Source organism: Ranitomeya imitator, chromosome 4, assembly GCF_032444005.1.
Source record: "Ranitomeya imitator isolate aRanImi1 chromosome 4, aRanImi1.pri, whole genome shotgun sequence".
NCBI classification, from domain to species: domain Eukaryota; kingdom Metazoa; phylum Chordata; class Amphibia; order Anura; family Dendrobatidae; genus Ranitomeya; species Ranitomeya imitator.
In genome coordinates this window covers 422887774-422913167 of record NC_091285.1, presented here as the reverse complement: position 1 = coordinate 422913167, position 25394 = coordinate 422887774, and the positions used below count along the sequence as shown (strand labels likewise).

General features: G+C 44.1%; 1 protein-coding gene across 2 annotated transcripts in view; it reads left to right on the top strand.

Annotated features, from left to right (window-relative positions):
- DENND6B (DENN domain containing 6B) overlaps positions 1–14564 on the top strand; it is a 78042-nt gene extending 63478 nt beyond the window's left edge. Inside the window, exons 20-21 of one of the 2 annotated variants that reach the window (XR_011320769.1) lie at positions 11467–11595; positions 13093–14386. Coding sequence is in view for 1 of the 2 variants with exons in the window: in XM_069765460.1 (XP_069621561.1) it covers positions 13093–13215 (123 nt within the window). In the remaining variant the exon portion in view is untranslated. Of the gene's footprint in view, positions 1–11466; positions 11596–13092 lie in introns of both variants that reach the window. The other variant, XM_069765460.1, reaches the window with a different exon arrangement.
- The last annotated feature ends 10830 nt before the right edge of the window (positions 14565–25394 follow it).

The window sequence follows — 25394 nt, the reverse complement described above, 5'->3', positions numbered from 1 at the left end:
GGGGGGGGGGTGATTTACTTTTTTTTTTTATTTTGATCACTGAGATATAACCTATCTCAGTGATCAAAATTCACTCTGGAACGAATCTGCCGGCCGGCAGATTCGGCGGGCGCACTGCACATGCGCCCGCCATTTTGGAAGATGGCGGCGCCCAGGAAAGAAGACGGACGGTCCCCGGGAGGCCAGGTAAGTATAAGGGGGGGGAGATCAGGGCACGGGGGGGGGGGGTGGGCGTCGGAGCACGGGGGGGTGGATCGGAACACGGGGGGGTGGATTGGAGCACGGAGTGGGGGACCGAGGGGAGCGGACCACAGATCGGGGGGCTGGGGGGGCCATCGGAGGGGTGGGGTGGGTGCACATTAGTGTGTCCAGCCATGGCCGATGATATTGCAGCATCGGCCATGGCTGGATTGTAATATTTCACCATTTTTTTAGGTGAAATATTACAAATCGCTCTGATTGGCAGTTTCACTTTCAACAGCCAATCAGAGCGATCGTAGCCACGAGGGGGTGAAGCCACCCCCCCTGGGCTAAACTACCACTCCCCCTGTTCCTGCAGATCGGGTGAAATGGGAGTTAACCCTTTCACCCGATCTGCAGGGACGCGATCTTTCCATGACGCATATGCTGCGTCATGGGTCGGAATGGCACCGACTTTCATGACGCAGCGTATGCGTCAAAGGTCGGGAAGGGGTTAAAGACCTTGCCGTTTTTTGCAATTCTGACCAGTGTCCCTTTATGAGGTAATAACTCAGGAACGCTTCAACGGATCCTAGCGGTTCTGAGATTGTTTTTTCGTGACATATTGGGCTTCATGTTAGTGGTAAATTTAGGTCAATAAATTCTGTGTTTACTTGTGATAAAAACGGAAATTTGGCGAAAATTTTGAAAATTTCGCAATTTTCACATTTTGAATTTTTTTTCTGTTAAACCAGAGAGATATGTGACACAAAATAGTTAATAAATAACATTTCCCACATGTTTACTTTACATCAGCACAATTTTGGAAACAAACATTTTTTTTGTTAGGAAGTTATAAGGGTTAAAATTTGACCAGCGATTTGTCATTTTTACAACGAAATTTACAAAACCATTTTTTTTAGGGACCACCTCACATTTGAAGTCAGTTTGAGGGGTCTATATGGCTGAAAATACCCAAAAGTGACACCATTCTAAAAACTGCACCCCTCAAGGTACTCAAAACCACATTCAAGAAGTTTATTAACCCTTCAGGTGCTTCACAGCAGCAGAAGCAACATGGAAGGAAAAAATGAACATTTAACTTTTTAGTCACAAAAATTATCTTTTAGCAACAATTTTTTAATTTTCCCAATGGTAAAAGGAGAAACTGAACCACGAAAGTTGTTGTCCAATTTGTCCTGAGTACGCTGATACCTCATATGTGGGGGTAAACCACTGTTTGGGCGCACGGCAGGGCTTGGAAGGGAAGGAGCGCCATTTGACTTTTTGAATCAAAAATTGGCTCCACTCTTTAGCGGACACCATGTCACGTTTGGAGAGCCCCCGTGTGCCTAAAAATTGGAGCTCCCCCACAAGTGACCCCATTTTGGAAACTAGACGCCCCAAGGAACTTATCTAGATGCATAGTGAGCACTTTGAACCCCCAGGTGCTTCACAAATTGATCCGTAAAAATGAAAAAGTACTTTTTTTTCACAAAAAAATTCTTTTAGCCTCAATTTTTTCATTTTCACATGGGCAACAGGATAAAATAGATCCTAAAATGTGTTGGGCAATTTCTCCTGAGTACACCAATACCTCACATGTGGGGGTAAACCACTGTTTGGGCACATGGTAAGGCTCGGAAGGGAAGGAGCGCCATTTGACTTTTTGAATGAAAAATTATTTCCATCGTTAGCGGACACCATGTCGCGTTTGGATAGCTCCTGTGTGCCTAAACATTGGCGCTCCCCCACAAGTGACCCCATTTTGGAAACTAGACCCCCCAAGGAACTTATTTAGATGCCTAGTGAGCACTTTAAACCCTCAGGTGCTTCACAAATTGATCTGTAAAAATGAAAAAGTACTTTTTTTTCACAAAAAAATTCTTTTCGCCTCAATTTTTTCATTTTCACATGGGCAGTAGGATAAAATGGATCATAAAATTTGTTGGGCAATTTCTCCCGAGTACGTCGATACCTCATATGTGGGGGTAAACCACTGTTTGGGCACTCGGCAGGGCTCGGAAGGGAAGGCGCGCCATTTGACTTTTTGAATGGAAAATTAGCTCCAATTGTTAGCGGACACCATGTCGCGTTTGGAGAGCCCCTGTGTGCCTAAACATTGGAGCTCCCCCACAAGTGACCCCATTTTGGAAACTAGACCCCCCAAGGAACTTATCTAGATGCATATTGAGCACTTTAAACCCCCAGGTGCTTCACAGAAGTTTATAACGCAGAGCCATGAAAATAAAAAATAATTTTTCTTTCCTCAAAAATGATTTTTTAGCCTGGAATTTCCTATTTTGCCAAGGATAATAGGAGAAATTGGACCCGAAATATTGTTGTCCAGTTTGTCCTGAGTACGCTGATACCCCATATGTGGGGGTAAACCACTGTTTGGGCACACGGCAGGGCTCGGAAGGGATGGCACGCCATTTGGCTTTTTAAATGGAAAATTAGCTCCAATCATTAGCGGACACCATGTCACGTTTGGAGAGCCCCTGTGTGGCTAAACATTGGAGATCCCCCAGAAATGACACCATTTTGGAAACTAGACCCCCAAAGGAACTAATCTAGATGTGTGGTGAGGACTTTGAACCCCCAAGTGCTTCACAGAAGTTTATAACGCAGAGCCATGAAAATAAAAAAAAAAAATTATTTTCTCAAAAATGATCTTTTAGCCTGCAATTTTTTATTTTCCCAAGGGTAACAGGAGAAATTTGACCCCAAAAGTTGTTGTCCAGTTTCTCCTGAGTACGCTGATACCCCATATGTGGGGGTAAATCACTGTTTGGGCACATGCCGGGGCTCGGAAGTGAAGTAGTGACGTTTTGAAATGCAGACTTTGATGGAATGCTCTGTGGGCGTCACGTTGCGTTTGCAGAGCCCCTGATGTGGCTTAACAGTAGAAACCCCCCACAAGTGACCCCATTTTGGAAACTAGACCCCAAAAGGAACTTATCTAGATGTGTGGTGAGCACTTTGAACCCCCAAGTGCTTCATAGAAGTTTATAATGCAGAGCCGTGAAAATAATAAATACGTTTTCTTTCCTCAAAAATAATTATTTAGCCCAGAATTTTTTATTTTCCCAAGGGTTACAGGAGAAATTGGACCCCAAAAGTTGTTGTCCAGTTTCTCCTGAGTACGCTGATATCCCATGAGTGGGGGTAAACCACTGTTTGGGCACACGTCGGGGCTCAGAAGGGAAGTAGTGACTTTTGAAATGCAGACTTTGATGGAATGGTCTGCGGGTGTCACGTTGCGTTTGCAGAGCCCCTGGTGTGCCTAAACAGTAGAAACCCCCACAAGTTACCCCATTTTAGAAACTAGACCCCCCAAGGAACTTATCTAGATATGTGGTGAGCACTTTGAACCCCCAAGTGCTTCACAGACGTTTACAACGCAGAGCCGTGAAAATAAAAAATCATTTTTCTTTCCTCAAAAATTATGTTTTAGCAAGCATTTTTTTAGATTCACAAGGGTAACAGGAGAAATTGGACCCCAGTAATTGTTGCGCAGTTTGTCCTGAGTATGCTGGTACCCCATATGTGGGGGTAAACCACTGTTTGGGCACACGTCAGGGCTCGGAAGTGAGGGAGCACCATTTGACTTTTTGAATACGAGATTGGCTGGAATCAATGGTGGCGCCATGTTGCGTTTGGAGACCCCTGATGTGCCTAAACAGTGGAAACCCCTCAATTCTACCTCCAACACTAACTCCAACACACCCCTATCCCTAATCCCAACTGTAGCCATAACCCTAATCACAACCCTAACCACAACCCTAATTCCAACCCTAAGGCTATGTGCCCACGTTGCGGATTCGTGTGAGATATTTCCGCACCATTTTTGAAAAATCCGCGGGTAAAAGGCACTGCGTTTTACCTGCGGATTTTCCGCGGATTTCCAGTGTTTTTTGTGCGGATTTCACCTGCGGATTCCTATTGAGGAACAGGTGTAAAACGCTGCGGAATCCGCACAAAGAATTGACATGCTGCGGAAAATACAACGCAGCGTTTCCGCGCGGTATTTTCCGCACCATGGGCACAGCGGATTTGGTTTTTCATATGTTTACATGGTACTGTAAACCTGATGGAACACTGCTGCGAATCCGCAGCGGCCAATCCGCAGCCAAATCCGCACCGTGTGCACATAGCCTAATTCTAAAGGTATGTGCATGCGCTGCGGAAAACGCTGCGGATCCGCAGCAGTTTCCCATGAGTTTACAGTTCAATGTAAACCTACGGGAAACAAAAATCGCTATGCTGCGGAAAAACTGCACGGAAACGCAGCGGTTTACATTCCGCAGCATGTCACTTCTTTGTGCGGATTCCGCAGCGGTTTTACAACTGCTCCAATAGAAAATCGCAGTTGTAAAACCGCAGTGAAATGCGCAGAAAAAAACGCGGTAAATCCACCATAAATCCGCAGCGGTTTAGCACTGCGGATTTATCAAATCCGCAGCGGAAAAATCCGCTGAGGACCAGAATACGTGTGCACATACCGAAACCCTAGCCCTAACCCTAACCCTAGCCCTAACCCTACCCCTATTCTAACATTAGTGGAAAAAAAAAAATTTCTTTATTTTTTTATTGTCCCTACCTATGGGGGTGACAAAGGGGGGGGGGGGGTCATTTATTATTTTTTTTATTTTGATCACTGAGATATAATCTATCTCAGTGATCAAAATGCACTTTGGAACGAATCTGCCGGCCGGCAGATTCGGCGGGCACACTGCGCATGCGCCCGCCATTTTGGAAGATGGCGGCGCCCAGGGAGAAGACGGACGGGACCCCGGCTGGATCGGTAAGTATGATGGGGTTGGGGGGGGACCACGGTGGGGGATCGGAGCACGGGGGGGGGAATCGGAGCGCGGGAGGGGTGGAACGGAGCACGGGGGGCGTGGAACGGAGCACGGGGGGGCTGGAACGGAGCACGCGGGGGTGGAACGGAGCACCGGGGGGGGGTGGATCGGAGTGCAGGGGGGGTGATTGGAGCACGGGGGGGTGATTGGAGCACGGGGGGAGCGGACAAGAGCACGGGGGGGAGCGGAGCACAGGACGGAGGGGAGCCGGAGCAGTGTACCGGCCAGATCGGGGGGCTGGGGGGGGGCGATCGGTGGGGTGGGGTGGGGGCACATTAGTATTTCCAGCCATGGCCGATGATATTTCAGCATCGGCCATGGCTGGATTGTAATATTTCACCCGTTATAATAGGTGAAATATTACAAATCGCTCTGATTGGCAGTTTCACTTTCAACAGCCAATCAGAGCGATCGTAGCCACGAGGGGGTGAAGCCACCCCCCCTGGGCTAAACTACCACTCCCCCTGTCCCTGCAGATCGGGTGAAATGGGAGTTAACCCTTTCACCGGATCTGCAGGGACGCGATCTTTGCATGACGCCGCATAGGCGTCATGGGTCGGATTGGCACCGACTTTCATGACGCCTACGTGGCGTCATGGGTCGGGAAGGGGTTAACTCAGAGCTGAAAATAAAGATTAAACAACAACCACAAGATGGATTTCATCAACCCAGGTACCATTGTAAGGCCGGGATCACACTTGTGCAATGTGAGAAACTCGCTCGAGTCTCTTGCATCGATATCCGGCACTGCCGCTGGCACTCGGACCGGAGTGTTCGGCTGCATGTATTTCTATACAGCTGAATGCTCTGGTCCCCAGTGCCGGAGATTGATGCGAGAGATTCGCGCCGGTCTAATCAAGTATAACGGCGCCGACCTGACCGTGTCTGCAGGTTACTGTGCACAATCCTGCTGACGGGTTCACTTTAAAAAATAGCTGTTTGTCTTTATCTCTGTGTATCCATATTACAATGCCGAGGTCTAACGAAGAATAGCCTTCTGCAAACTTCAACCAAACTTTTGGAGCGCATCGAAAATATCCCTAAAGATACATATTGTAATAGAATAAAAATGACCAATGGACTTCACAATAATAATAATATACTTATTTCTGTACATAGACTAGTAATTTCTGTGTCCCTTTGTTTTCATTACATTGATTATAGTGCTCAAATTCTATTGTGAAATAAAATAATCTGTTGCTATGACATACCTGTTACAGTAAGGAGATCCATACTCATAAATATACTAGTAGGTACACAAAGAGTTACTAAACTTTTCATCCTGCGGTAAAAACTATAAGACCGATTTGTTTGTTGGGTCGGTACGATTACAGCGATACCAGATTTATATAGTTTTTATGATTTGCTATTTTTAAACACTAAAAACAATATTTTAGCAAAATGAATTTGTTTTTGCATCATCCTATTCTGAGAGCGGTAACTTTTTTATTTTTTGCGCCATATTAGTGCTTGTTTTTTGCAGGATCTTTTGGCGTTTTCATTTGTATCATATGTTTTTACATAGGACTTTTAGATCCCTTTTTATAAACTTTTTTGTGAGTCACTATGATGAAAAAAGCAACATTTTTTGGCTGTTTTTTTATGACATTCGCCAAATGGCAATACCAATTATGTGTACTTTTTATGTTTATTATTGCTGTATCAGAAAGGCTTCATTTTGAGTGCCGATCCAGGCACAAATTGCTGTAGTCACTCTAACTACATCTTGATGAGTCCCAATAATGTGTCATAACTACATTGTCAGGATTCCGCGATTTTCGCGCTGGAGTGGTTGTCTTCTAGATTCTGTTCCTGCTTTTCTTAGTTTTCTTTTGAAAGAAGCTAGTTGACATGTGAGCTTAATTATACAATTCTCCTATGGAGCGGTCACATGACAATTTCTCCAGCAATCAGCAGAATCCTTACAGTGTGCATGTTGCATTCCCAAAAAATTATTCCTGGATCCTTCAAGAGGCTATTTGGGAATGTACTGTACTTCCACCCACTATTATATTGATGTCCTAATTATTAGTTGTATTACAACTACATGTCCTTAATCACTTGCAAATAACATTAATAGAATTAATAGAATATACCGGATTACTCACCGGTAATGCTCTTTTATAGAGCCCACGACAGCACCCACGAGAGAGGGGATCCGCCCCTAGGAACAGGAAACCTACAGAGAGATAAAAGGGGCGGCCCCCCCTCGCTCCTCAGTTGTTTTACAGAGAATAGGAGGAACCGCCGCCAGGTTTTAGTTAACAGGTTCAGGTATATACATATATACATATTTACAACCTCATACTACATCTTTCTAATATTTACACCTCACCAAAAAAGCACCACGTGCAACTATACAAAGAAAAGGGAGGGATGTGAATGGGTGCTGTCGTGGGCTCTATAAAAGAGCATTACCGGTGAGTAATCCGGTATTTTCCATTCGCCACGACAGCACCCACGAGAGAATTTCAGAGACTATAAATTGGGTGGGTTAACTGAGTCAAGAATCGAAACCCCAAAGGTAAGATCAGAAGCCGCGGATAGGTCCAATCTATAGTGCCTATAGAAGGTGCCCGGTGAAGCCCAAGTTGCGGCGTTACATATAAGTTCTATTGGCACGTTCGCCCTTTCTGCCCAGGAAGTTGATACGGCCCTTGTGGAATGAGCCCCCACATGCATTGGAGGATCTCTTCCTTTGGTTCTGTAAGCCAAGGTTATAGCTTCTCTGATCCAACGAGATAATGTTCCCTTCGTGACTCTGGATCCTTTGGTTCTACCCTGAAAAGACACAAACAGGGCCCTACTCTTCCTCCAGTCCCTAGTTCTCTCTAAATAGGCTAGAATAGTCCTCTTTACGTCTAGGGTATGAAGTCTTACTTCCTCTGGAGATGAGTGGTCCTTATAAAAAGTAGGTAATACGATCTCCTGGGATCTATGAAAACTAGTGGCCACCTTAGGTAGGTAACATGGATCTGTTTTCAAAATTATTCTGTCAGGTGTTATAGATAGGTATGGAGGATCGATTGACAACGCCTGCAGATCACTCACTCTTCTAGCTGATACCAAAGCTACTAATAATATTGCTTTCAATGATATGTTCTTTAACGAGGCTGCATGAATAGGCTCAAACGGGCTTTGTGTCAATGCATCTAGAACCAAAGATAGATCCCACTGGGGCACCTGTGGGATATTTATTGGTTTTGATCGTTCACATGCAGATATAAAACGGGATATCCATCTATCACCTGCGATATCATAACTGAAGAGGGCTCCTAATGCTGAGACCTGAACTTTCAAAGTATTAACTGAAAGTCCCAATTCTAGTCCTTTTTGCAAAAACTCCAGTATTGAAAATATAGGCACCTCTGAAGAAATTTGTGTAGTGTGAAACTGAAGAAATTTTTTCCAGACTCTAACATAAATTTTGGTGGTAGAAGGCTTTCTACTCTTCATAAGGGTATCTATTAATCCACTAGAAAACCCTCTCCTGCTTAGTAATTGCCTCTCAAATTCCAGGCAGTTAAGTTCATGCCCTTCACCTGAGGATGGAAAAACGGACCTTGAGACAGCATGTTGTCGGCCAGAGGCAGAATCCACGGATCTGTCACCGACATGGCTCTGAGCCATGAAAACCATGGCCTCTAGGGCCAAAAGGGGGCTATTAGCAGAACTCTTGCCCCTTCCTTGCTTATCTTCCTTATCACCATGGGCAATAGATTCCATGGTGGAAATGCGTATGCCAGGTCGAATGTCCATGGTACCTGAAGGACATCTAATATGTCTGGATTGTCCAGCCTGCACAGGGAGGCAAACATCCTGACCTGTCGATTGGATCTTGTTGAGAACAAGTCTATTTGAGGTATGCCCCATCGAGTTGTTATCATTCTGAAAATCTTCCTGTTGAGCATCCATTGCCCCTGATGAAGAGTATGACGACTGAGAAAATCGGCCTGAAAGTTGTCTACCCCTCTTATGTGTACCGCTGACAAGGACAACAGATGACCTTCGGCTAGCCTTATGATGTCTGACGCCACCTCCATAAGAGTGTCTGACCGTGTACCTCCTTGACGGTTTAGATAGGCCACCGCAGAGGTGTTGTCGGAGAGGACCCTTGTGTGAGAGCCTCGCAGCTGAGGAAGAAAGTGGAGCAGGGAATAATATACAGCTCTCAATTCTTTTACATTAGAAGAATTACTATACTCCGATCTGGACCAGAGACCCTGGACCATCTGATCCCGAAAATGTGCTCCCCAACATTAGGACTAGCATCTGTGGTAACTATATTTGAAGGAGTGATTACCCACAGGACTCCCTTTGACAGATTTCCCCAATCTAACCACCAAGTGAGGGAGTGTACCACTTCTGACGGAAGAAAAACTATCTGATCTAGACATCCCTGATTTTCAATACTCTCCTGTAATATAAATCTTTGCAGCTGCCTGGAATGAAACTGAGCCCACTCAACTGCAGGAATACAAGAAGTTAAAGACCCCAGCAATGACATGGCACTTCTCAAAGTCATACTACGCCTATTGATTGCTAAGTTCACTTTATCAATTATGGAGGTCTTTTTACTATCTGGCAGGCAACATATTTGCTCAACTGAATCTTAAAGGAGGCCAAGGAACTTCTGACATGTAACAGGCCGGAGTCTGGATTTCTCCCAATTAATAATCCAACCAAGAGATTGCAATGAAAAGGCTACCTCTTCCAATCTCTGTTCACACTGTAGGGAGTCCTTTCCTACTATTAGTAGATCATCTAGATACGGGATGACTAGTGTGTCTTTTAACCGCAAAAAAGACATTACTTCCAACAACAATTTCGTGAACACCCTCGGAGCCATAGATAGGCCAAAGGGCATTGCCCTGTACTGCAGATGACAAACCTGACCATCTATTACAACAGCTACTCTAAGAAACTGCTGGTGTAACCGGTGTATAGGCAGATGGTAGTAAGCATCCTTAAGATCCAGTACCACCATGTAACAGTTGGGAAATAAATTTTTAATGGCTGACCGAATGGACTCCATTTTAAAGGCTTTAGGTCTTATGTAGGTGTTTAACTTCCTCAAATTAAATATAGTCCTAAAGGACCCATCAGGCTTAGTTATCAGAAATAAGGGAGAATAAAAGCCCTTTCCTATTTCAGATGGTGGAACTTTTATTAATACTTGTTTGGACAAAAGAGATTTGATTTCAGTTTCCAGCGCTTCTTGCTGCAGCCTGGATTTTAGGGAGGTAAGAAGAAAAGAATCCGGAGGTATTCGGATGAGGTCTAAGGTGAGACCTGACGAAATTAAATTTAAGGCCCATGTATTGGCCGTTATCTCTTTCCACTGTCCAACAAATTGCAGCAATCTACCGCCCACCGGTGGAATAGGGTTCACGGAACTTATCCGCTGGTTTGAAGGGGCGCTTGTTGAACAAATTGCCCTTCTGCCTGAACTCCCTGTTACTCCAGCGGTCTTTAAAGCCTCCTTTCCTTCCAAATGGTGGCTTCCTGAACGCCCTTCTGTAGGAAGGAATAAAGGGATTAGGAAACCCCTTCTTCCTTTCGCCCGCCTTAGTGAGAATGTCATCCAGGACAGCTCCAAAGAGGTACTCACCCTGGCAGGGAATGGCACACAACTTAGCTCTGGATTGGGCGTCTCCCTTCCAGTTCTTTAGCCACAATGCTCGACGGGCCGTATTTGAGAGATTAGCTGATCTCGCTGCCAGGCGGAGAGAGTCTATTGAGGCATCAGATATAAATGCCGCAGCCCCCTTGATCAAAGGAATGGAGGCTCGCAACTTCTCCCTGGACACGCCACTTCTGATGTTCTGATCTAGCTGCTCTAGCCAGACCAACATGGATCTACTAGTACATGTAGCGGAGATTGCAGGTTTAAATGCAGTCACACAGGCTTCCCATGATTTTTTGAGAAGCGCATCAGATTTTCTGTCCATTGGGTCGGACAAAGAACCCGCATCTTCTACCGGTAAAGCGGAACGGCGAGCGGTAGATGCTACAGCCGCATCAACCTTCGGTACCTTAGTCCAGGTGGCCAAGTCCTCGTCATCAAAGGGGTAGCGTCTCTTACAGGACACCGGCACAAACCCCTTTTGACCCTTACCCCATTCTTTTTTGACCAGGTCCTTTATAGCCTGGTTCACTGGAAACACCTGGCCCTTTCGCTGAGAAAGACCCGCGAACATCACCTCCTGCTGAGTTTGAGGCTCTTTTAACTCAGAAACCCCCATAGTACTCCTTACGGATTTAACTAAGTTATTTATGCCATCAGTAGGAAAGCAGACATAGTCCTCTTCATCTGATGAACCTGATAACTGAGAGACATCTGACTCGACCTCCCCACTCTCTGCCGACGTGTCAGCTTTAGGCGAGGATGCTCTGCTAACTCTCCTCTCCATATTTACAGACGGACTGCCTCGTAAACTCTGAAGCTCCTCCCGAATCATAAGACGTATCTCATTCATTTTAACGGACTCTTCCTGCCGCAGGGTGCCATCTATACAAGCTTGGCACAATTTTTTGCTATAAGCATCAGGTAAGGGCTCAGTACATATTGCACACTGCATGTGCTTGGTCTTTCCAGTCCTCTTCCCCTACAAACACATAAGGAGAGGAGACCAGCATAAGCTTTCATAAAGCTAAATAAACACTCACCCCGCAGTATCTGTATATACCGGGTCTCGGCTCTTTTGTTCGGCCTGGGGTGTGCCACGGGACGACCTCCTCCCTGACTTGTCAGTGGAGTCGCTCACTTTTCCACTGGGTACAATTAACTCCTCCATAGGGCGCTCAGAAATCTCCTCATGGGACGACATGTCGTCTCCTTCCAAACGCACTTCCTACACAGCTGAGCTGTAATTTATAGCGCCAGTTCACTCCTTCCCCCTCCCTCCTTTTTTTTTTTTTTTTTTACCCTTGCCGTAGTGTAGTTCAGGAGGGGGGAGGATCGCTTCCTAATATTCAATATGGCGGCACCCCCGGAAGCGAAAGCGCGACCCCGGAGTACAGGGAGCGCCGCACGCGCCGGCGTCCCCGCAGCTTGCCGGCCGCTTTCTCATTAAGCGCCGACCTTCCCTGTCAGGTTACACTGCCCTCGGAGCCTCGGGAGCGCCGCTGCACCGCACATGCGCCGGCATCCCTGTCAATTGCCGGCCGCTCTCGCAAGGCAGCACCGTCCCGGAAGTGACACTGTGCCCTCAGAGCCCTGGGAGCGCCACCGCACTGCGCATGTGCTGGCGTCCCTGATACTTGCCGGCCGCTTTCACCGCCATCAAGGGAACGGAGAAGCGTCGCCGATTTGCCAGGCAGCACACGAATCAGAGGCCCCTTACCTGAGGTACTTTCCTTGGTCACCATCTACAACGATGCCCCAGCAGGGACATTGTTACTCTATGCTGTAGCAGATGAGGGGGGAACCAGCAGGAACCCCCGACTCTGCCATCCGTCCTGGAGCCCCTGTCTCTCAGCAGAGACGGACAGGCGGCATTCAGGCGGACTCTTTCCTCTTCTGTACTCCATAGAGTCTTCTCTGTGGGTTCCCTTCTAGGAACAGGAAACCAACTGAGGAGCGAGGGGGGGCCGCCCCTTTTATCTCTCTGTAGGTTTCCTGTTCCTAGGGGCGGATCCCCTCTCTCGTGGGTGCTGTCGTGGCGAATGGAAAATCTTAATTATAATAATAATACTCAAAAATAAGACTTTATGCATTTAAACAAAGTATTTTTTAGCTCACCGTAGAGATGGAAGTATTAGGCCGGGATCACACATACGCGAGATACGGCCGAGTCTCGCAAGTGAAAACCCTCCTCTGGCGCCGGCACTCCAGATCGGAACGTGCAGCTCCATGTATTGCTCTGCTGCTGCACGCTCCGCTCCGGAGTGCCGGCCCCAGAGGAGGGTTTTCACCTGCGAGACTCGGCTGTATTTTGCGTATGTGTGATCCCGACCTTATTCTCGGTGTATGATGAGTCTAGGAGAGGTCAAGTTTCAACCTTTCAGTAGCTCTGCAACTTGTGTTCACGGTCTTGCTTTCCAGGTTCGGGCTCACAGACAACACCTTCCCATCAGCCCTGCTTCACTGAACAGACTGAAACTTCATATTGATGAAGTCATTGGCTCGCTTCCTGAAGACCTGCAGAGCATTTTGCATCCCCATTAACGAACGCCACAGCATCCAGTAATATGCCAGTCATCAGTGAACATCTTTCTGCTCCATTACGATCCTACACCTGTACAGACATCAGGAAGCCGACTTATTAGGACTTCATTTGGAGAAATCTCCCCAGCATACTTTAGTGAGAGCAAGTGTTATTCTCATTGGCACAATACAATATAGCACACTACGTAGCGCTGAGAATTATATGGGATATGCACTCATGACAAGCACAACCCAACTCCTGATAAATGAATGTGGAACATTAGTCTGCTGATCAAAGCAGGAGGTGTCAGCTCACCCTGTGATAAGATGATGGACAGCAAGTCCAGAGAAGTAGACAAGTGTTTCAGGCTGGTACGGCCCTTAGGGCTCATTCACACTTGCATATAAAATAGACGAGTGCAATCTGATAAAAAAAAATCGGATTGCACATGGACCAATGTTATCCATGAGGCAGTGCAAATCGGCTATTTTTTTCTCACCTGTATTCGATGTGGGGGAAAAAAAAAAATCAGTGTGCGGCATGTGGACTCATAAATCGCACAAAACTCGCTAATGCAAGTCTATGGGTGTAAGAAAAAAATATACAGCCCACAGACCATCCATATGACATCTGTATTTTACGCACACATCTCAGAAGAACCAGGAAATCAGCCAAACACAGGAGAAAAAAAACTACCGTATATAAAGATATAGATTATAGAAAGATTTTAGATATATAATAGATATCCTGCAGATATATAATTTCATAACCCAACTACATATTTTAAAATTGCACCCTTTAGTGCCTTTCACATGGAGTTTATTCTACAGTGTTTTATACTTATGTAACTAAAAAATAATGAGGGGTCCCTCTTATTTTATGAAGCCAGCAAAGGTAAAGCAGACAGCTGTGAGCTTATATTATGATGCTGTGAAAATTCCTGGTTATTGGCCTTTCCCAGCCTAAAAATACAAGCCCACAGCTGCCTCAGAAGTTGAGCATCACATTAGATGCTCCAAGACTGGCTCTTTGCCTTTGCTCTTCCCGATTAGCCTGGTGCGTTGGCAATCGGGCTAATGGGACTTGGGGTTTATGTCAGCTGTGAACTGTCCAAAAACACAGCTGACATAAAGCCCTGGTACTGGTAATGGAGAGGTGTCAATCAGCCACCCCCATTACTAAGCCAGTTCTAAAAAGAAAAAAACACACAAAAATAATTTAAAAAAAAACACCGCCCAATGTGTTTTATTACAAAAGAAAAACCCATGCAAGTCCGATGTAGACCAGGGAATCAGACGTAGCCCACAAATGGAAACCTCAAACACAGAGAAATAAAAACAAGACACTGTCCGCCGTTCACCAATTTTATAAAAAAAAATATATATTTAAAAAAAAGTGCCACGCAGGTCCGACGTAGTTCAGTTTCAGGATTCCATTTGTGGGCTACATCAGTTATCATGGACTACGTCAGACCTGCATGGTTTGTTCGTTTTTTGTTTTAAAATAAATTAGTGAACCAGGGAAAAATAATAAAGCAATCATATATCTTTATATATGATTGCTTTATTATTTTAGTCAACTATTTTTTATGTTTACATTGAGTATTATAGTATGTAAAAGAGGATGTTAAAAACCAATTGCATACTGATTGTATACGTACAATAATTGCACACACTTGACAAAAGGTAAATCATACGGATTCCGCCTGTTCAATTTTTCCGGATGAGAATGGAACCATTTTTTTTTTATACAATAGTGTGAGTGAACCCTTCGTCTCAGGGCTCATACCCGTTTGAGAGAAAAAATTACCTATTCTATTTAAAATTTACTGTACGTAATCTATCTCCTCTATCCTGTCGGCTCCTGCAGTGAATTTACAGAACCAGGCAAATAATTACCGGCTTTTCTTCTATCTGTAATATAGATTCTTTATACACATACATATTTATACATACACTAGATTGTGGCCCGATTCTAACGCATCGGGTATTCTAGAATATGCATGTCCCCGTAGTATATGGACAATGATGATTCCAGAATTCGCGGCAGACTGTGCCCGTTGCTGATTGGTCGAGGCAACCTTTATGACATCATCATCGCCATGACAACCATTATGACATCTACGTCGATACTGTGCCCGTCGCTGAATCAGAAACCTGGGATTTCTACGTCCTTTATGACATCATCGTCGCTGTGCCCGTTGCTGATTGGTCGAGGCATGGCGGCCTCGACCAATCAGAGACGCGGGATTTCCAAGACAGACAGACAGACGGAAAAACCCTTAGACAATTATATATATACTAGATTGTGGCCCGATTCTAACGCATCGGGTATTCTAGATTATGCATGTCCCCGTAGTATATGGACAATGATGATTCCAGAATTCGCGGCAGACTGTGCCCGTTGCTGATTGGTCGAGGCAACCTTTATGACATCATCGTCGCCATGGCAACCATTATGACATCATCGTCGCTGTGCCCGTTGCTGATTAGTCGAGGCAACCTTCATGACATAATTGTCGCCATGGCAACCATTATGACATCATCGTCGCTGTTCCCGTCGCTGATTGGTCGAGGCAACCTTTATGACATCATCGTCGCCATGGCAACCATTATGACATCATCGTCGCTGTGCCCGTTGCTGATTGGTCGAGGCAACCTTTATGACATTATCATCGCCATGGCAACCATTATGACATCTATGTCGATACTGTGCCCGTCGCTGAATCAGAAACGTGAGATGTCTATGTCCTTTATGACATCATCGTCGCTGTGCCCGTTGCTGATTGGTCGAGGCCTGGCGGCCTCGACCACTCAGACGCGGGATTTCTATGTCCTTTATGACATCATCGTCGCTGTGCCCGTTGCTGATTGGTCGAGGCAACCTTTATGACATCATCATCGCCATGGCAACCATTATGACATCTACGTCGATACTGTGCCCGTCGCTGAATCAGAAACGTGAGATGTCTATGTCCTTTATGACATCATCGTCGCTGTGCCCGTTGCTGATTGGTCGAGGCAACCTTTATGACATCATCATCGCCATGGCAACCATTATGACATCTACGTCGATACTGTGCCCGTCGCTGAATCAGAAACGTGAGATGTCTATGTCCTTTATGACATCATCGTCGCTGTGCCCGTTGCTGATTGGTCGAGGCAACCTTTATGACATCATCATCGCCATGGCAACCATTATGACATCTACGTCGATACTGTGCCCGTCGCTGAATCAGAAACGTGAGATGTCTATGTCCTTTATGACATCATCGTCGCTGTGCCCGTTGCTGATTGGTCAAGGCCTGGCGGCCTCGACCAATCAGAGACGCGGGATTTCTACGTCGATGCTGTGCCGGTCTCTGATTGGTCGAGGCCGCCAGGGATTTCCAGGACAGACAGACAGACGGAAATACCCTTAGACAATTATATATATATAGATAGATAATATATATATATATATATATATATATATATATATGTCATTGACATGTATATATATGTATTCTATGTGTATATATCTATTCTGTCTTTTCCATTATAACCTGTCAGTGTGATTTTACAGTAGCCGCAAATGAATTGCCGACTTTTCAAAGGACACCGGTGCGTAAAAATTGGACAGCACTCGCATGGTGCGAGTGCTGTGCGTTTTTTTCTCGCACCCATTGACTTGCATTGGCGAGTCTCGTCCGAGATACGCAGCTAATCGCAGCATGCTGCGATTTTTTTCTCAGTCCAATTTCGGCTGAGAAAAAAAATCGCAGAGGAGATGTAACCCATAGAATAACATTGGTCAGAGTGCAATCCGATTTTTTCCTCAGACTGCACTCGTCTTTTTCTCGCACAAATGGGTATGAGCCCTAAGACAAAGTCATGACCCAAGATCCATACCAGCCTGAAACGTGTGACGTAGAGATACTCCTACTTCAGCGCTTTATGACCTTCTACCAAGAAGAATTATTTTATATATTGATGCCGACTTATCTTCCTCTCTGGATTATTCTGCTGATCCTTCCATAAAGACACAGGCAGAATTGTTCAAAGTCTGAGTAATCTTTGTGCCACATTTTCCTTTCATTTTAAATATTATGATCAAAACATCAACCGTGCCCCAAACCGTTTTGAGATCTTTGAGGACCTCATGGATAGTAAGTAACCCTAGTGTGGACCTACTGCACCACAGACTAGGCTTACCCTGGAGGGGCATAGCTAAGTGACTGCATGGTATTTACTAGGGCCTCTGATGGTGATGATAGGCTAGGGTAGCAGGTAGTCACCAGGTACCAATTCAGGGCAGTCTCTGTGTCTGCAGCAGCTGACCGGAGGGTCACAGGTACGAGATACAGGGGGACAGGCTATATGATCTTCACTGTATGGGAGGCAGAAAAGAAATTTCAAGGCTTTTTTTTCCTTGTCAATGCTCTGGCTGCTCTCTAGGACCTTAAACGTTATTTCAGAACAGTGTGCTTAAATTTCATGATGCAATGTCAGTATAGATCTGTATGCAGTCACAGGTTCATAAACAAAGAGTATAGTATAGAGAAGAGTATAAATGAACAGTGAATAAAAAGTGATAAATGCACCCCTATATAGGAAAAATCATAAAGGAATCTGTAAGAATAATCCAGCAACTCAAGCTGTTTATATTATTTGATCTCTGAACGATAATGTCAGCCACACATTTACTGACGCAATACTATAGCAGTATTGTGAACACCAAGTATTTATAATGGGTCATAAAGAGAATGTATCATCAGAAAAGTACCTTTCCAGAAATTACATTTTTAGATTTCTTTAATTCCTTTTTTTGCGGAGCTAGCTATAAAGAGGAGCAAAATTCAGTTTTCATGCTGCCCAATTGATAACACACAGTGGGCTTAAAATTAGGGCCCAATTAAAATTTTGTGTGTTTTTAAGTCACTTTTTTTGTCTTTTGATATTTGTTGTCGTTTATTTTTCGCCAAATTCTTCAAAATGGCCCATATGGTTCATGAATTTTGTGCAAAATAAAACATGCTGCATATTTTTGTCTTTTACCTTGGCGATCATAAAAAGAAAAAAGCAAACACAAAATAGACTTAAATAAAATATGCAAACTAAAAGAATGATTTGGCTCAAAATGAAAACAAAAGGCTAAAAGAGGCACAAATGCAATAATGAATTGGGCCCTTACTATATTCTGGAGCTCGAGATCAGAGGTGATACTGATCCGAAAGTTGCTGCAGGTCCCATTTCCAGCCCCAATTAACAGCTGCTGTCCTCATGTAAGTTTTCTATTAGCTATAAACCTGCAGCATAAAAACAATAAATACATACCGTAGGTATCTGAGATTTCATACAGTGTAAACACGCAAAAGAAAAATCCATGCACCCTTTAATGCAGGAAATTTCATAAAAATGGTCTTTATTCTACACGTGTAAATATCAATGTATTATTTCTTCTGTTTGTCATATACAGGAGAGTCAGTAACCCTCATATGTACATTTTACTATTCCCCCCCATAAAAGCATTTACATTTTCATGGAGGCACGCACTACCAGTGCTAAACTGGCACAATGGTACATTCGTCAAACAGGACAGCCATGCTCTGGAGTTTGCCTATTTAGAATTGTCCATCATGTTTGGCTTTACTGGTGTGTGTTTTTAATGCATAAGAAATACATCTTTAGATTTACAGTTTACATTGTTTCATAAAGCTTTAAAAAAATGTTTACTTGCAATTGTAATGTTATTCTGTTAATAATGTTACTATGTGCTGTGTAGTCCTGTATTGTATGCATGGAAACTGAACATTTCGTCCTTTTAAAATAAAAAAAAATCCCCCAAAATTTGCAATACTTACCGTAAGTGATTTATTTGGTGTTGTACTTTACTTTTTGTGATAATTTAACCCCTTTACCCCCAAGGGTGGTTTGCACGTTAATGACCAGGCCAATTTTTACAATTCTGACCACTGTCCCTTTATGAGGTTATAACTCTGGAACGCTTCAACGGATCCCAGTGAGTCTGACATTGTTTTCTCGTGACATATTGTACCTCATGACAGTGGTAAAAATTCTTTGGTAGTACCTGCGTTTATTTGTGAAAAAAACGGAAATTTGGCGAAAATTATGAAAATTTCGCAATTTTCCAACTTTTCCAAATTCCACTGAATTTTTATGCAATTAAATCACAGAGATATGTCACACAAAATACTTAATAAGTAACATTTCTCACATGTCTACTTTACATCAGCACAATTTTGGAACCAACATTTTTTTTTGTTAGGGAGTTATAAGGGTTAAAAGTTGACCAGCAATTTCTCATTTTTACAACACCATTTTTTTTTTTTTAGGGACCACATCTCATTTTAAGTCATTTTGATGGGTCTATATGATAGAAAATACCCAAGTGTGACACCATTCTAAAAACTGCACCCCTCATGGTGCTCAAAACCATATTCAAGAAGTTTATTAACCCTTCTGGTGCTTCACAGGAATTTTTGGAATGTTTAAATAAAAATGAATATTTAACTTTTTTTCACAAAAAATTTACTTCAGCTCCAATTTGTTTTATTTTACCAAGGGTAACAGGAGAAAATGGACCCCAAAAGTTGTACAATTTGTCCTGAGTACACCGATACCCCATATGTGGGGGTAAACCACTGTTTGGGCGCATGACAGAGCTCGGAAGCGAAGGAGCGCCATTTGACTTTTCAATGCAAAATTGACTGGAATCGAGATGGGACACCATGTTGCGTTTGGAGAGCCCCTGATGTGCCTAAGCATTGAAACCCCCCACAAGTGACACCATTTTGGAAAGTTGACCCCCTAAGGAACTTATCTAGAGGTGTGGTGAGCTCTTTGACCCACCAAGTGCTTCACAGAAGTTTATAATGCAGAACCGTAAAAATAAAAAAATCATATTTTTTCACAAAAATTATCTTTTCGCCCCCAATTTTTTATTTTCCCAAGGGTAAGAGAAGAAATTGTACCCCAAAAGTTGTTGTACAATTTGTCCTGAGTACACTGATACCCCATATGTGGGGGTAAACCAGTGTTTGGGCGCATGGGAGAGCTCGGAAGGGAAGGAGCGCCGTTTGACTTTTCAATGCAAAATTGACAGGAATTGAGATGGGACGCCATGTTGCGTTTGGAGAGCCACTGATGTGCCTAAACATTGAAACCCCCCACAAGTGACACCATTTTGGAAAGTAGACCCCCCTAAGGAACTTATCTAGATGTGTTTTGAGTGCTTTGACCCACCAAAGGCTTCACAGAAGTTTATAATGCAGAGCCGTAAAAATAAAACAAAAATTTTTTCCCACAAAAATTATTTTTTTAGCCCCCAGTTTTGTATTTTCCCGAGAGTAACAGCAGAAATTGGACCCCAAAATTTGGTGCCCAATTTGTCCTGAGTGCGATTATACACAATATGTGGGGGGAACCACCGTTTGGGCGCATGGGAGGGCTCGGAAGGGAAGGAGCGCCATTTGGAATGCAGACTTAGATGGAATGGTCTGCAGGTGTCACATTACGTTTGCAGAGCCTCTAATGTACCTAAACAGTAGAAACTCCCCACAAGTGACACCATTTTGGAAAGTAGACCCCCTAAGGAACTTATCTAGATGTGTGGTGAGCGCTTTGACCCACCAAGAGCTTCACAGAAGTTTATAATGCAGAGCCGTAAAAATAAAACAAAATTTTTTTCCCACAAAAATTATTTTTTTAGCCCCCAGTTTTGTATTTCCCCTAGGGTAACAGGAGAAATTGGACCCCAAAATTTGTTGTCCAATTTGTCCTGAGTGCGCTGATACCCCATAAGTGGGGGGAACCACTGTTTGGGCGCATGGGAGGGCTCGGAAGGGAAGGAGCTCCATTTGGAATGCAGACTTAGATGGAATAGTCTGCAGGCGTCACATTGCGTTTGCAGAGCCCCTAATGTACCTAAACAGTAGAAACCCCCACACAAGTGACACCATATTGGAAACTAGACCCCCCAGGGAACTCATCTAGATGTCTTGTGAGAACTTCTAACCCCCAAGTGTTTCACTACAGTTTATAACGCAGAGCCGTGAAAATAAAAAATCTTTTTTTCCCACAAAAATTATTTTTTAGCCCCCAGTTTTGTATTTTCCCAAGGGTAACAGGAGAAATTGGACCCCAAAAGTTGTTGTCCTATTTGTCATGAGTACTCTGATACCCCATATGTTGGGGTAAACCCCTGTTTGGGCACACGGGAGAGCTCGGAAGGGAAGGAGCACTGTTTTACTTTTTCAACGCAGAATTGGCTGGAATTGAGATCGGACGCCATGTCGTGTTTGGAGAGCCCCTGATGTGCCTAAACAGTGGAAAGCCCCCAATTATAACTGAAACCCTAATCCAAACACACCCCTAACCCCAATTCCAACGGTAACCCTAACCACACCTCTAACCCTGACACACCCCTAACCCTAAATCCCAACCCTATTCCCAACTGTAAATGTAATCTTAACCCTAACTTTAGCCCCAACCCTAGCCCTAACCCTAACCCTAGCCCTAATGGAAAAATGGAAACAAATACATTTTTTTAATTTTTCCCTAACTAAGGGGGTGATGAAGGGGGGTTTGATTTACTTTTATAGCGAGTTTTTTAGCGGATTTTTATGATTGGCAGCCGTCACACACTGAAAGACGCTTTTTATTGCAAAAAATATTTTTTTGTGTTACCACTTTTTGAGAGCTATAATTTTTCCATATTTTGGTCCACAGAGTCATGTGAGGTCTTGTTTTTTGCGGGGCGAGTTGACGTTTTTATTGGTAACATTGTCGGGCACGTGACACTTTTTGATCGCTTTTTATTCCGATTTTTGTGAGGAAGAATGACCAAAAACCAGCTATTCATGAATTTCTTTTGGGGGAGGCGTTTATACCGTTCCGCGTTTGGTAAAATTGATAAAACAATTTTATTCTTCGGGTCAGTACGATTACAGCGATACCTCATTTATATAATTTTTTTATGTTTTGGCGCTTTTATACGATAAAAACTATTTTACAGAAAAAATAATTTTTGCATCGTTTTATTCTCAGGACTATAACTTTTTTATTTTTTTGCTGATGATGCTGTATGGCGGCTCGTTTTTTGCGGGACAAGATGATGTTTTCAGCGGTACCATGGTTATTTATATCTGTCTTTTTGATCGCGTGTTATTCCACTTTTTGTTCGGCGGTATGATAATAAAGCGTTGTTTTTTGCCTCGTTTTTTTTTTTTCTTCTTACAGTGTTTACTGAAGGTGTTAACTAGTGGGCCAGTTTTATAGGTCGGGTCGTTACGGACGCGGCGATACTAAGTATGTGTACTTTTATTTATTTTTTTTTATTTAGATGAAGAAATGTATTTATGGGAATAATATTTTTTTTCACTATTTAGGAATATTTTTTTTAATTTTTTACACATTTGGAAATTTTTTTTTTAACTTTTTTATTTTGTCCCAGGGGGGACATCACAGATCGATGATCTGACAGTTTGCACAGCACTCTGTCAGATCACCGATCTGACATGCAGCACTGCAGGCTTCACAGTGCCTGCTCTGAGCAGGCTCTGTGAAGCCACCTCCCTCCCTGCAGGACCCGGATCCGCGGCCATCTTGGATCCGGGGCTGGAGCAAGCAGGGAGGTGAGGAGACCCTCGCAGCAACGCGATCATAACACGTTGCTGCGGGCGGCTCAGGGAAGCCCGCAGGGAGCCCCCTCCCTGCGCGATGCTTCCCTGTACCGCCGGCACATCGCGATCATCTTTGATCGGGGTGTGCCGGGGGTTAATATGCCGGGGGCGGTCCGTGACCACTCCTGGCACATAGTGCCGGATGTCAGCTGCGATAGGCATCTGACACCCGGCTGCGATCGGCGGCGCTCCCCCCGTGAGCGCTGCCGATCGCATATGACGTACTATCTTGTCGGTGGTCATAGGGGCCCACCCCACCTCGACGGGATAGTACGTCTAATGTCAGAAAGGGGTTAATGTGAAAAACAACATGTTCATATTGAATATTCCACTGCCTTATAAAGATATAGATGTCTTTGGGTGCTAAATGATTACTTTTTGTCGCCATTTTTTGACAAGTTTAATTAAAAGGTTTGGATAATTTGGTTTTGCATGTATCCCACTGCAGAATGATTAAACAGTGAAATCAGTCAGTGATCTCATCTGATAGGGATTGTAATTAGTGATGAGCGAGTGTACTCGTTGCTCGGGTTTTCCTTAGCACGCTCGGGTGATCTCTGAGTATTTATGACTGCTCGGAGATTAAGTTTTCATCGCCTCAGCAGCATGATTTACAGCTATTAGCCAGCTTGAATACATGTGGGGATTCCCTAGCAACCAGGAAACCCCCACATGTACTTAGCCTGGGTAACAGCTGTAAATTATTCAGCTGCCGTGATGAAAACTAAATCTCCGAACACTAACAAATACTCGGAGGACACCCGAGCGTTCGCAGGAAAACCCGAGCAACGAGTACACTCGCTCATCACTAATTGTAATCTTTCTTCTCATGAACAAACTAAGCTGATCGATGACCAAATGGATCAGCTTAGGAGATGGTTCTTGATAGGCTTGTGAACTTGCACAAGGAATAATGATTTAAAATTGGTGATCTTCAAGTGGCTTGGACAGAGGGTGTTTTAGTAATATTGTAGCAAAATAGTGATATGATGGATAGAGCTAGATGTTGGGCTAAATTAAATTACAGTCAATACTGTTGAACTGGACCAATAGAATATTAATGCTATTGAATTAAGACTTTGGAGTGGACTAGTCAAAGCCCTGACCTTAAGCCGGAAGAGATGCTGTTGCTTTACTTTAAAAAGGCAGTTCATGCTCGGAAACCCTCCAACATGGTTGAATTACAACAAATTTTTCAAAGATGAGCGGGCCAAAAATTCCTCCAGAGCGTTGTAAGTAAAAAAGTGCATTTTGTGTTTACTTGTATTATCTCTGTCTAATATTTAAATTTGTTTGATGATCTGAAACATTTAAGTATGACAAACAAGAAAAAGAATAGAAAATCAGAAAAGGGCAAACACTTTTTCACACCACTGTTTATATTTTTGGGGGGATTCCATAAAAATCACACTTCTCACACTATCTGTAATGCACGTGGTAGTGGAACTACTGTGCCGTGGACTGAGGAGAGCCTGGAGGGGTGACTAGGCAAACATCTGACTCTTTGCTAGAGTCTCTGATGGTGTGATTAGACTTGGCTCCAGATGCATGCCAGGTGCTTTCCAAGTCAGACTTTGAACACACAGCAGCTGACTCCAAAAGGGGTAGAAAGCCAGTGAAGCCAGCAATGGATGGCACAGCAGGCTCTGGGCAGGTACTGGCAAACACGGCTGGTAAACAGGTGGACATGGCCAGTGCTGGCAGGCACGGCTGGAAAACAGGATGATATGGCATGTGCTTGCGGACACGGCTGGTATACAGGCAAGCACAGCAGGTGCTGGAAGGCACGGCAGATATGGATAGTATACAAGCAGGCATGGCAGGTGCTGGCAGACACAGCTGGCATACAGACAGGCATGGCATATTCTGGCTGACATTGCTGTTATACAAGCACAGGGGACCTGACAACTAGCAGACAAACTGACAGAACACGCTGCTCAGGCACCTCCCAAGAGGTGGAGGTGCCTTAAATAATAATTGTCTTTTAGCTATTGATTGGGGACACTTTAGGACAATGCATGTTGTCTCTTTAAGAGACCGGGATTGCATGTGCACGCACCTTAATCACAGTGCCCAGGGATCTAGCAAAAGTGCATGGAGACGGCAGCAGCAGGAAGATTCGCGTGAGTGGTGAGTCGGCGTCCCTGCTGGGGGAGAAGAGGATGGGAATCGCACAGGGATGCCGGCGCTACACTATCGATAAGAATCTCTCAAGGTTTGAATTAATTAAGCAAAGATGACTAGCATGACACCCTAAAAATAATGTGCTTCTATGCCAGCAGTTGAGCACACTTTTTTCTCTTAAATAATGTCATATAAAACTAGTTGTAATCTTTGAAAAAAAATAGTATGTAAATATATAGCTGTGTGTGCATAAATGCTGTCAAATGCAAAACAGTGGTCAAAGAGGTTGCCCGGTCAAAGAATAAAAGCCTACTGTCACTTTGTGACTGCACAGTCTCACGATTTCCCTGTATTCCCCATGCACTTGGGTGGTCATGTAACTACGTGTATGTG